General features: G+C 48.0%; 1 protein-coding gene across 1 annotated transcript in view; it reads left to right on the top strand.

Annotated features, from left to right (window-relative positions):
• The window catches only part of endou2 (endonuclease, polyU-specific 2), a 36,466-nt gene that overhangs the window by 19,733 nt on the left and 2,564 nt on the right, over positions 1 to 14,169 (top strand). The window contains exons 3-4 of the mRNA XM_068005304.1: positions 10,235 to 10,356; positions 11,053 to 11,165. Of these exons, the coding sequence (XP_067861405.1) occupies positions 10,235 to 10,356; positions 11,053 to 11,165 (235 nt within the window). The remainder of the gene's footprint in view (positions 1 to 10,234; positions 10,357 to 11,052; positions 11,166 to 14,169) is intronic.

Genomic DNA, 14,169 nt, shown 5'->3' with positions numbered 1-14,169 from the left:
CTGGTCAATGGTGACCCCCAGGATGTTGATGGTGGGGGATTTGATGATGGTAATGCCGTTGAATATCAAGGGGAGGTGGTTAGACTCTCTCTCTTGTTGGAGATGGTCATTGCCTGGCACTTATCTGGCACGAATGTTACTTGCCACTTATGAGTCCAAGCCTGGATGTTGTCCAGGTCTTGCTGCATGCGGGCTCGGACTGCTTCATTATCTGAAGGGTTGTGAACATTTCTGACCTTATGATGTAGGGAAGGTCATTGATGAAGCAGCTGAAGATGATTGGGCCTAGGACAAAAACCTCTCTCTAACCCTCACTCCCCATGTTAATCTCTCTCTAACCCTCACTCTCCGTGTTAATCTCTCTCTAACCCTCACTCTCCGTGTTAATCTCTCTCTAACCCTCACTCTCTGTGTTAATCTCTCTCTAACCCTCACTCCCCGTGTTAATCTCTCTCTAACGCTCACTCCCCCTGTGTTAATCTCTCTCTAGCCCTCACTCCCCCTGTGTTAATCTCTCTCTAACCCTCACTCTCCGTGTTAATCTCTCTCTAACCCTCACTCTCTGTGTTAATCTCTCTCTAACCCTCACTCCCTGTGTTAATCTCTCTCTAACGCTCACTCCCCCTGTGTTAATCTCTCTCTAACGCTCACTCCCCCTGTGTTAATCTCTCTCTAACCCTCACTCATAGTGTTAATCTCTCTCTAACTCTCACTCCCCATGTTAATCTCTCTCTAACCCTCACTCCCCGTGTTAATCTCTCTCTAACTCTCACTCTCTCTGTGTTAATCTCTCTCTAAACCTCACTCCTCCTGTGTTAATCTCTCTCTAACCGTCACTCCCCGTGTTAATCTCTCTATAATCCTCACTCCCCGTGTCAATCTCTCTCTAAACCTCACTCCTCCTGTGTTAATCTCTCTCTAACCCTCACTCCCATGTTAATCTCTCTCTAACCCTCACTCCCCGTTAATCTCTCTCTAACCCTCACTCCCCGTTAATCTCTCTCTAACCCTCACTCCGCGTGTTAATCTCTCTCTAACCCTCACTCTCACACTTTTAAAATGAAATTGCTTGTTTATTCCCGCCTCATCTACACCTTCTGTTATTCCCAGACCTGGATCACGTACCCACTCCCCTTTCACTCTTTAATCCCTTGAGTTTTTCTTCATAACTCAATCCCCTAAAGACCTGAACCACCCTCGTCTCTCTCCTCTGACCCCCTCGAATGGATCTAGATATCCTGCTGAGTTGGGGTGCCCAATACTGGAGCCACACTCCACAACTGGCCCCACTGACCTGCACAATGTTTCTAGAACTTGTTTTGATCTGTAGCCCAGTTCTCTCCTGATTTACCTCATTAATAACGGCCCCACACTGACCAGATACTTCCTCGGTGTCAGTGACCAGACCCAAACATTTCATCCTCTGCCAACAGAAACCCTTCATGTGACACCATTATTTCTGAAATACATCACCTGACCTTTATATCCACAGTAAAACCAACTGCTGGATCTCAGCCCAGATACATCATTGGTCCAAGACTCCTCATACCCGCACCCTCTGATACGGCACCCTCCGATACTGCACCCTCCGATACTGCACCCTCCGATACTGCACCCTCCGATACTGCACCCTCCGACACTGCACCCTCCGATACTGCACCCTCTGATACTGCACCCTCCGATACTGCACCCTCCGATACTGCACCCTCCGATAATGCACCCTCCGATACTGCACCCTCCGATACTGCACCCTCCGATACTGCACCCTCCGACAATGCACCCTCCGACACTGCACCCTCCGACACTGCACCCTCCGACACTGCACCCTCCGACACTGCACCCTCCGACACTGCACCCTCCGACACTGCACCCTCCGACACTGCACCCTCCGATACTGCACCCTCCGACACTGCACCCTCCGATACTGCACCCTCCGATACGGCACCCTCCGACACTGCACCCTCCGACACTGCACCCTCCGATACTGCACCCTCCGACACTGCACCCTCCGACACTGCACCCTCCGATACTGCACCCTCCGACACTGCACCCTCCGACACTGCACCCTCTGATACTGCACCCTCCGACACTGCACCCTCCGACACTGCACCCTCCGATACTGCACCCTCCGATACTGCACCCTCTGACACTGCACCCTCCGACACTGCACCCTCCGATACTGCACCCTCTGATACTGCACCCTCCGATACTGCACCCTCCGATACTGCACCCTCCGACAATGCACCCTCTGACACTGCACCCTCCGACACTGCACCCTCCGACACTGCACCCTCCGATACTGCACCCTCCGACACTGCACCCTCCGATACTGCACCCTCCGATACTGCACCCTCCGACACTGCACCCTCCGACACTGCACCCTCCGACACTGCACCCTCCGATACTGCACCCTCCGACACTGCACCCTCCGACACTGCACCCTCCGATACTGCACCCTCCGACACTGCACCCTCCGATACTGCACCCTCCGACACTGCACCCTCCGATACTGCACCCTCCGACACTGCACCCTCCGATACTGCACCCTCCGACACTGCACCCTCCGACACTGCACCCTCCGACACTGCACCCTCCGATACTGCACCCTCCGACACTGCACCCTCCGACACTGCACCCTCCGACACTGCACCCTCCGATACTGCACCCTCCGACACTGCACCCTCCGATATTGCACCCTCCGATACTGCACCCTCTGACACTGCACCCGAAAATGCACACACCCTATAATACCCACTCCCTATATTACCGACTCCCTATAATACCCACTCCCTATAATACCCACTCCCTATAATACCGACTCCCTATAATACCCACTCCCTATAATACCCACTCCCTATAATACCCTCTCCCTATAATACCGACTCCCTATAATACCCACTCCCTATAGTACCCACTCCCTATAATACCCACTCCCTATAATACCCACTCCCTATAATACCCACTCCCTATAATACCCTCTCCCTATAATACCGACTCCCTATAATACCCACTCCCTATATTACCGACTCCCTATAATACCCACTCCCTATAATACCCACTCCCTATAATACCCTCTCCCTATAATACCGACTCCCTATAATACCCACTCCCTATAATACCCACTCCCTATAATACCCACTCCCTATAATACCCTCTCCCTATAATACCCACTCCCTATAATACCCACTCCCTATAATACCCTCTCCCTATAATACCGACTCCCTATAATACCCACTCCCTATAATACCCTCTCCCTATAATACCGACTCCCTATAATACCCACTCCCTATAATACCCTCTCCCTATAATACCCACTCCCTATATTACCGACTCCCTATAATACCCACTCCCTATATTACCGACTCCCTATAATACCCACTCCCTATAATACCGACTCCCTATAATACCCACTCCCTATATTACCGACTCCCTATAATACCCACTCCCTATAATACCCACTCCCTATAATACCCACTCCCTATAATACCCACTCCCTATAATACCCACTCCCTATAATACCCACTCCCTATAATACCGACTCCCTATAATACCCTCTCCCTATAATACCCACTCCCTATAATACCCACTCCCTATAATACCCACTCCCGATAATACCCACTCCCTATAATACCGACTCCCTATAATACCCACTCCCTATAATACCCACTCCCTATAATACCCACTCCCTATAATACCCACTCCCTATAATACCCTCTCCCTATAATACCGACTCCCTATAATACCCTCTCCCTATAATACCCTCTCCCTATAATACCCACTCCCTATAATACCCACTCCCTATAATACCCACTCCCTATAATACCCTCTCCCTATAATACCCACTCCCTATAATACCCACTCCCTATAATACCCACTCCCTATAATACCCACTCCCTATAATACCCACTCCCTATAATACCCACTCCCTATAATACCCACTCCCTATAATACCCACTCCCTATAATACCCACTCCCTATAATACCCACTCCCTATAATACCCACTCCCTATAATACCGACTCCCTATAATACCCTCTCCCTATAATACCCACTCCCTATAATACCCACTCCCTATAATACCCACTCCCTATAATACCCACTCCCTATAATACCCTCTCCCTATAATACCCTCTCCCTATAATACCCACTCCCTATAATACCCTCTCCCTATAATACCCACTCCCTATAATACCCACTCCCTATAATACCCACTCCCTATAATACCCTCTCCCTATAATACCCTCTCCCTATAATACCCACTCCCTATAATATCCTCTCACTATAATACCGACTCCCTATAATACCCACTCCCTATAATACCCTCTCACTATAATACCGACTCCCTATAATACCCACTCCCTATAATACCCACTCCCTATAATACCCTCTCCCTATAATACCCACTCCCTATAATACCCTCTCCCTATAATACCCACTCCCTATAATACCCACTCCCTATAATACCCTCTCCCTATAATACCCTCTCCCTATAATACCCACTCCCTATAATACCCACTCCCTATAATACCCACTCCCTATAATACCCTCTCCCTATAATACCCACTCCCTATAATACCCTCTCACTATAATACCCACTCCCTATAATACCCACTCCCTATAATACCCACTCCCTATAATACCCACTCCCTATAATACCCACTCCCTATAATACCCACTCCCTATAATACCCACTCCCTATAATACCCACTCCCTATAATACCCACTCCCTATAATACCCTCTCCCTATAATACCCACTCCCTATAATACCCACTCCCTATAATACCCACTCCCTATAATACCCACTCCCTATAATACCCACTCCCTATAATACCCACTCCCTATAATACCCACTCCCTATAATACCCACTCCCTATAATACCCACTCCCTATAATACCCACTCCCTATAATACCGACTCCCTATTATACCCTCTCCCTATAATACCCACCCCCATAATACCCACTCCCTATAATACCCTCTCCCTATAATACCCACTCCCTATAATACCCTCTCCCTATAATACCCTCTCCCTATAATACCCACTCCCTATAATACCCTCTCCCTATAATACCCACTCCCTATAATACCCACTCCCTATAATACCAACTCCCTATAATACCCTCTCCCTATAATACCCACTCCCTATAATACCCTCTCCCTATAATACCCACTCCCTATAATACCCACTCCCTATAATACCCTCTCCCTATAATACCCACTCCCTATAATACCCACTCCCTATAATACCAACTCCCTATAATACCCTCTCCCTATAATACCCACTCCCTATAATACCCTCTCCCTATAATACCCACTCCCTATAATACCCTCTCCCTATAATACCCACTCCCTATAATACCCACTCCCTATAATACCAACTCCCTATAATACCCACTCCCTATAATACCAACTCCCTATAATACCCACTCCCTATAATACTCACTCCCTATAATACCCACTCCCTATAATACCCACTCCCTATAATACCCACTCCCTATAATACCCTCTCCCTATAATACCCACTCCCTATAATACCCACTCCCTATAATACCAACTCCCTATAATACCCTCTCCCTATAATACCCACTCCCTATAATACCCTCTCCCTATAATACCCACTCCCTATAATACCCACTCCCTATAATACCAACTCCCTATAATACCCACTCCCTATAATACCAACTCCCTATAATACCCACTCCCTATAATACTCACTCCCTATAATACCAACTCCCTATAATACCCACTCCCTATAATACCAACTCCCTATAATACCCACTCCCTATAATACTCACTCCCTATAATACCCACTCCCTATAATACCCACTCCCTATAATACCCACTCCCTATAATACCCACTCCCTATAATACCAACTCCCTATAATACCCTCTCCCTATAATACCCACTCCCTATAATACCCACTCCCTATAATACCCACTCCCTATAATACCCACTCCCTATAATACCCACTCCCTATAATACCCACTCCCTATAATACCCACTCCCTATAATACCCACTCCCTATAATACCCACTCCCTATAATACCCACTCCCTATAATACCCTCTCCCTATAATACCGACTCCCTATAATACCCACTCCCTATAATACCCACTCCCTATAATACCCACTCCCTATAATAACCTCTCCCTATAATACCCACTCCCTATAATACCCACTCCCTATAATACCCTCTCCCTATAATACCGACTCCCTATAATACCCACTCCCTATAATACCCTCTCCCTATAATACCGACTCCCTATAATACCCACTCCCTATAATACCCTCTCCCTATAATACCCACTCCCTATATTACCGACTCCCTATAATACCCACTCCCTATATTACCGACTCCCTATAATACCCACTCCCTATAATACCGACTCCCTATAATACCCACTCCCTATATTACCGACTCCCTATAATACCCACTCCCTATAATACCCACTCCCTATAATACCCACTCCCTATAATACCCACTCCCTATAATACCCACTCCCTATAATACCCACTCCCTATAATACCGACTCCCTATAATACCCTCTCCCTATAATACCCACTCCCTATAATACCCACTCCCTATAATACCCACTCCCTATAATACCCACTCCCTATAATACCGACTCCCTATAATACCCACTCCCTATAATACCCACTCCCTATAATACCCACTCCCTATAATACCCACTCCCTATAATACACTCTCCCTATAATACCGACTCCCTATAATACCCTCTCCCTATAATACCCACTCCCTATAATACCCACTCCCTATAATACCCACTCCCTATAATACCCTCTCCCTATAATACCCACTCCCTATAATACCCACTCCCTATAATACCCACTCCCTATAATACCCACTCCCTATAATACCCACTCCCTATAATACCCACTCCCTATAATACCCACTCCCTATAATACCCACTCCCTATAATACCGACTCCCTATAATACCCACTCCCTATAATACCCACTCCCTATAATACCGACTCCCTATAATACCCTCTCCCTATAATACCCACTCCCTATAATACCCACTCCCTATAATACCCACTCCCTATAATACCCACTCCCTATAATACCCTCTCCCTATAATACCCTCTCCCTATAATACCCACTCCCTATAATACCCTCTCCCTATAATACCCACTCCCTATAATACCCACTCCCTATAATACCCACTCCCTATAATACCCTCTCCCTATAATACCCTCTCCCTATAATACCCACTCCCTATAATATCCTCTCACTATAATACCGACTCCCTATAATACCCACTCCCTATAATACCCTCTCACTATAATACCGACTCCCTATAATACCCACTCCCTATAATACCCACTCCCTATAATACCCTCTCCCTATAATACCCACTCCCTATAATACCCTCTCCCTATAATACCCACTCCCTATAATACCCACTCCCTATAATACCCTCTCCCTATAATACCCTCTCCCTATAATACCCTCTCACTATAATACCGACTCCCTATAATACCCTCTCCCTATAATACCCACTCCCTATAAAACCCTCTCCCTATAATACCCTCTCCCTATAATACCCACTCCCTATAATACCCACTCCCTATAATACCCACTCCCTATAATACCCTCTCCCTATAATACCCACTCCCTATAATACCCACTCCCTATAATACCCACTCCCTATAATACCCACTCCCTATAATACCCTCTCCCTATAATACCCACTCCCTATAATACCCTCTCCCTATAATACCCTCTCCCTATAATACCCACTCCCTATAATACCCACTCCCTATAATACCCACTCCCTATAATACCCTCTCCCTATAATACCCACTCCCTATAATACCCACTCCCTATAATACCCACTCCCTATAATACCCACTCCCTATAATACCCACTCCCTATAATACCCACTCCCTATAATACCCACTCCCTATAATACCCACTCCCTATAATACCCACTCCCTATAATACCCACTCCCTATAATACCCTCTCCCTATAATACCCACTCCCTATAATACCCACTCCCTATAATACCCACTCCCTATAATACCCACTCCCTATAATACCCACTCCCTATAATACCCACTCCCTATAATACCCACTCCCTATAATACCCACTCCCTATAATACCCTCTCCCTATAATACCCACTCCCTATAATACCCACTCCCTATAATACCGACTCCCTATTATACCCTCTCCCTATAATACCCACCCCCATAATACCCACTCCCTATAATACCCTCTCCCTATAATACCCACTCCCTATAATACCCTCTCCCTATAATACCCTCTCCCTATAATACCCACTCCCTATAATACCCTCTCCCTATAATACCCACTCCCTATAATACCCACTCCCTATAATACCAACTCCCTATAATACCCTCTCCCTATAATACCCACTCCCTATAATACCCTCTCCCTATAATACCCACTCCCTATAATACCCACTCCCTATAATACCCTCTCCCTATAATACCCACTCCCTATAATACCCACTCCCTATAATACCAACTCCCTATAATACCCTCTCCCTATAATACCCACTCCCTATAATACCCTCTCCCTATAATACCCACTCCCTATAATACCCTCTCCCTATAATACCCACTCCCTATAATACCCACTCCCTATAATACCAACTCCCTATAATACCCACTCCCTATAATACCAACTCCCTATAATACCCACTCCCTATAATACTCACTCCCTATAATACCCACTCCCTATAATACCCACTCCCTATAATACCCACTCCCTATAATACCCTCTCCCTATAATACCCACTCCCTATAATACCCACTCCCTATAATACCAACTCCCTATAATACCCTCTCCCTATAATACCCACTCCCTATAATACCCTCTCCCTATAATACCCACTCCCTATAATACCCACTCCCTATAATACCAACTCCCTATAATACCCACTCCCTATAATACCAACTCCCTATAATACCCACTCCCTATAATACTCACTCCCTATAATACCAACTCCCTATAATACCCACTCCCTATAATACCAACTCCCTATAATACCCACTCCCTATAATACTCACTCCCTATAATACCCACTCCCTATAATACCCACTCCCTATAATACCCACTCCCTATAATACCCACTCCCTATAATACCAACTCCCTATAATACCCTCTCCCTATAATACCCACTCCCTATAATACCCACTCCCTATAATACCCACTCCCTATAATACCCACTCCCTATAATACCCACTCCCTATAATACCCACTCCCTATAATACCCACTCCCTATAATACCCACTCCCTATAATACCCACTCCCTATAATACCCACTCCCTATAATACCCACTCCCTATAATACCCACTCCCTATAATACCCACTCCCTATAATACCCACTCCCTATAATACCCACTCCCTATAATACCCACTCCCTATAATACCCACTCCCTATAATACCCACTCCCTATAATACCCACTCCCTATAATACCCTCTCCCTATAATACCCACTCCCTATAATACCCACTCCCTATAATACCAACTCCCTATAATACCAACTCCCTATAATACCCACTCCCTATAATACCCACTCCCTATAATACCGACTCCCTATAATACCCACTCCCTATAATACCCACTCCCTATAATACCCTCTCCCTATAATACCCACTCCCTATAATACCCACTCCCTATAATACCCACTCCCTGTAGTACCCACTCCCTATAATACCCACTCCCTATAATACCCACTCCCTATAATACCCACTCCCTGTAGTACCCACTCCCTATAATACCCACTCCCTATAATACCCACTCCCTATAATACCCACTCCCTATAATACCCACTCCCTATAATACCCTCTCCCTATAATACCCACTCCCTATAATACCCTCTCCCTATAATACCCACTCCCTATAATACCCACTCCCTATAATACCCACTCCCTATAGTACCCACTCCCTATAATACCCACTCCCTATAATACCCTCTCCCTATAATACCCTCTCCCTATAATACCCTCTCCCTATAATACCCACTCCCTATAGTACCCACTCCCTATAATACCCTCTCCCTATAATACCCACTCCCTATAATACCCTCTCCCTATAATACCCACTCCCTTTAATACCCACTCCCTGATTCCATTCCCCTCTGATATTGAAAGTGGGAGACAAGGGGTGAATTTCATGCCCCCAGTTACTGATTTCACACAAAGCACAGATTAAATCAAAGACAATTTATGATTTCTTTTAGCTTTCATTTCTTTATTGAACAATTATGAAGCCGACACAGGGGAACCAGAGATCAGCACCCCAGAGGAGGAGAGGGAGATCCACAGCTTTCTGGACGCTGTCATGGAAACAGCGGTGCTGCAGGTAACATGATCAGTTGTCCACGGTAACTATTAGACAGTATAAATAGTAACTCCATCAGTTGTACACGGTAACTGTGAGACCATTGAGGGATATGATGAGATGTTGGCTCGATTGGATTATGTGATATGGTGAAAAGGTGGGTAGATGGGTTTGGGTCATATGGGGACTCGGTGGGGAGGTGGGGTGGAGGGTTATGGGGACTCGGTGGGGAGGTGGGGTGGAGGGTTATGGGGACTAGGTGGGGTGGTGGGATAGAGGGTTATGGTGACTCGGTGGGGAGGTGGGGTGGAGGGTTATGGGGACTAGGTGGGGTGGTGGGATAGAGGGTTATGGTGACTCGGTGGGGAGGTGGGGTGGAGGGTTATGGGGACTAGGTGGGGTGGTGGGATAGAGGGTTATGGGGACGAGGTGGGGAGGTGGGGTGGAGGGTTATGGGGACTAGGTGGGGTGGTGGGATAGAGGGTTATGGGGACTCGGTGGGGAGGTGGGGTGGAGGGTTATGGGGACGAGGTGGGGTGGTGGGATAGAGGGTTATGGGGACGAGGTGGGGAGGTGGGGTGGAGCATATGGAACGTAGATGGGGTTGAGGGGTATGGTGAGTATGTGGGTCAGTGGGTTTGATCTTCCAGGAACGGTTGGACCTGTTGGGTGATTGGCCTTTGCCAGTTCCTAAAAATTCTTCCATTTTCTTCTCAGATTGCTCACAGTTATTTAGTGGAGAAGGGAACGGGGAAAGTGACCAAGGAGGAATTCAAACAGCAGCTGTATGACATCTGGTTCTGCCTGTACGCTCGCAAAGGATCCAGTCAGTAAGTGATGTTAATAACAATTCAGAATCAAAGAGGATGTGTGTGTTTCTTTGTGTGTGTCTGTGTATCTGTGTCTGTGTCTCTGTGTGTGTGTGTGTCCCTGTAGGTCTCTGTATGTGTCTGTGGTCTCTGTGTGTGTCTCTGTGTGTATGTGTATGTGTGTGTGTCTGTGTGTGTGTCTCTCTCTCTCTGTATCTGTCTGTCTGTGTGTGTGTGTGTCTCTGTGTGTCTCTGCGTGTCTCTCTCTCTGTGTCTCTGTATGTGTCTCTCTGCGTGTGTCTCTGTGTCTGTGTCTCTGTGTGTGTCTGTGTGTGTGTGTGTGTGTCTGTGTGTCTCTGCGTGTCTCTCTCTCTCTGTGTCTCTGTATGTGTCTCTGTGTGTGTCTCTGTGTGTGTATCTGTGTGTGTCTGTGTGTGTGTTTGTCTGTGTGTCTCTGCGTGTGTCTTTCTCTCTGTGTCTCTGTGTGTGTCTCTGTGTGTGTGTGTCTCTCTCTGTATGTGTCTCTGTGTGTGTGTGTGTGTCTGTGTGTCTTTGCGTGTCTCTCTCTGTGTCTCTGCATGTGTCTCTGTGTGTGTGTGTGTCTCTCTGTATGTGTCTCTGTGTGTGTGTGTGTGTGTGTGTGTGTGTCTCTGCGTGTCTCTCTCTCTCTCTGTGTCTCTGTATGTGTCTCTCTGCGTGTGTCTCTGTGTGTGTCTCTGTGTGTGTCTGTGTGTGTGTGTGTGTCTGTGTGTCTCTGCGTGTCTCTCTCTCTCTGTGTCTCTGTATGTGTCTCTCTGCGTGTGTCTCTGTGTGTGTCTCTGTGTGTGTCTGTGTGTGTGTGTGTGTGTGTCTGTGTGTCTCTGCGTGTCTCTCTCTCTCCGTGTCTCTGTATGTGTCTCTGTGCGTGTGTCTCTCTGTGTGTGTCTGTGTGTGTCTCTCTCTCTCTGTCTCTCTGTGTGTGTCTCTCTCTCTGTCTCTCTGTGTGTGTCTCTGTGTGTGTGTCTCTCTGTGTGTGTCTCTCTGTGTGTGTCTGTATGTGTCTCTCTCTCTCTGTCTCTCTGTGTGTGTCTCTCTGTCTGTGTCTCTCTGTGTGGGTCTGTGTGTGTCTCTGTGGGGCCTGGCAGTGCACAACCAGGCAGTTACGATGGGAAGAGACCGAGCTCGACACAGGGATATCTGAGCCTGAATACTCACTGATCTGAAGCACCAACTGAGGCCAAGCTTTGCTCGTGCCGGTGACAGTGCTGTCACATGCTGCAGGCATCGAGCGGCCTGACACCGTGCTGAGGGTGGAGGGAGGCACATATCACTGGCCCAAGCTGGCACTCACTCTCTTTGAGGTCTGGGGAGACCATGGTCATAGTTTGGGCAGCTGCGATGCCTGTACTTACAGCTAACAGAGGATTTCGACAGGGCTCAATGTTTGGGTCATGATCAATGAGAGGTCAAGAGCGACTCAGAGAGGTCAATCTGTTAATGGAGAAAGGAGATGGACACAGTGCCCCTCGGCTGGGAGAAGATAAGCAGCCAGTGATCCTGCTCCATACCAGTGACCATCGCAGCAAAGACTTATAAATTTGGACATGGCCTCAGGACACGATGGGCTTGGTCGCAGTGCACTCCATGGTCAAATAGCCAGTTGCACCCAATGGCCCAGGATCACACAGGAACAATCATTACCTCTGTTAACCTCTGGATGGCAGCGAGAGCCCACTGGAACTGTACCCCAGTGAGAGTCAGTCCCTGTGGAACAGCAACCCAGTGAGAGTCAGTCCCTGTGGAACTGTACCCCGGTGAGAGTCAGTCCCTGTGGAACTGTATCCCAGTGAGAGTCAGTCCCTGTGGAACTGTACCCCGGTGAGAGTCAGTCCCTGTGGAACTGTACCCCTGTGAGAGTCAGTGCCTGTGGAACTGTACCCCTGTGAGAGTCAGTGCCTGTGGAACTGTACCCCAGTGAGAGTCAGTCCCTGTGGAACAGCAACCCAGTGAGAGTCAGTCCCTGTGGAACTGTACCCCGGTGAGAGTCAGTCCCTGTGGAACTGTACCCCTGTGAGAGTCAGTGCCTGTGGAACTGTACCCCTGTGAGAGTCAGTGTCTGTGGAACTGTACCCCAGTGAGAGTCAGTCCCTGTGGAACTGTACCCCTGTGAGAGTCAGTGTCTGTGGAACTGTACCCCAGTGAGAGTCAGTCCCTGTGGAACTGTACCCCAGTGAGAGTCAGTCCCTGTGGAACTGTACCCCAGTGAGAGTCAGTGTCTGTGGAACTGTACCCCAGTGAGAGTCAGTGTCTGTGGAACTGTATCCCAGTGAGAGTCAGTCCCTGTGGAACTGTACCCCAGTGAGAGTCAGTCCCTGTGGAACTGTACCCCTGTGAGAGTCAGTGTCTGTGGAACTGTACCCCAGTGAGAGTCAGTGTCTGTGGAACTGTACCCCAGTGAGAGTCAGTGTCTGTGGAACTGTACCCCAGTGAGAGTCAGTGTCTGTGGAACTGTATCCCAGTGAGAGTCAGTCCCTGTGGAACTGTACCCCAGTGAGAGTCAGTCCCTGTGGAACTGTACCCCTGTGAGAGTCAGTGTCTGTGGAACTGTATCCCAGTGAGAGTCAGTCCCTTTAGAACTGTACCCCAGTGAGAGTCAGTGCCTGTGGAACTGTACCCCTGCGAGAGTCAGTGTCTGTGGAACTGTACCCCAGTGAGAGTCAGTCCCTGTGGAACTGTACCCCAGTGAGAGTCAGTCCCTGTGAAACTGTATCCCAGTGAGAGTCAGTCCCTGTGGAACTGTACCCCTGCGAGAGTCAGTCCCTGTGGAACTGTACCCCTGCGAGAGTCAGTGTCTGTGGAACTGTATCCCAGTGAGAGTCAGTCCCTGTGAAACTGTATCCCAGTGAGAGTCAGTCCCTGTGGAACTGTATCCCAGTGAGAGTCAGTCCCTGTGGAACTGTATCCCAGTGAGAGTCAGTCCCTGTGAAACTGTATCCCAGTGAGAGTCAGTCCCTGTGGAACTGTACCCCAGTGAGAGTCAGTCCCT

The sequence above is a fragment of the Heptranchias perlo genome, chromosome 24 (genome assembly GCF_035084215.1).
Source record: "Heptranchias perlo isolate sHepPer1 chromosome 24, sHepPer1.hap1, whole genome shotgun sequence".
Taxonomy (NCBI): domain Eukaryota; kingdom Metazoa; phylum Chordata; class Chondrichthyes; order Hexanchiformes; family Hexanchidae; genus Heptranchias; species Heptranchias perlo.
Note: the sequence above shows the minus strand (reverse complement) of the source record. Positions and strands in the feature narration are given on the sequence as shown.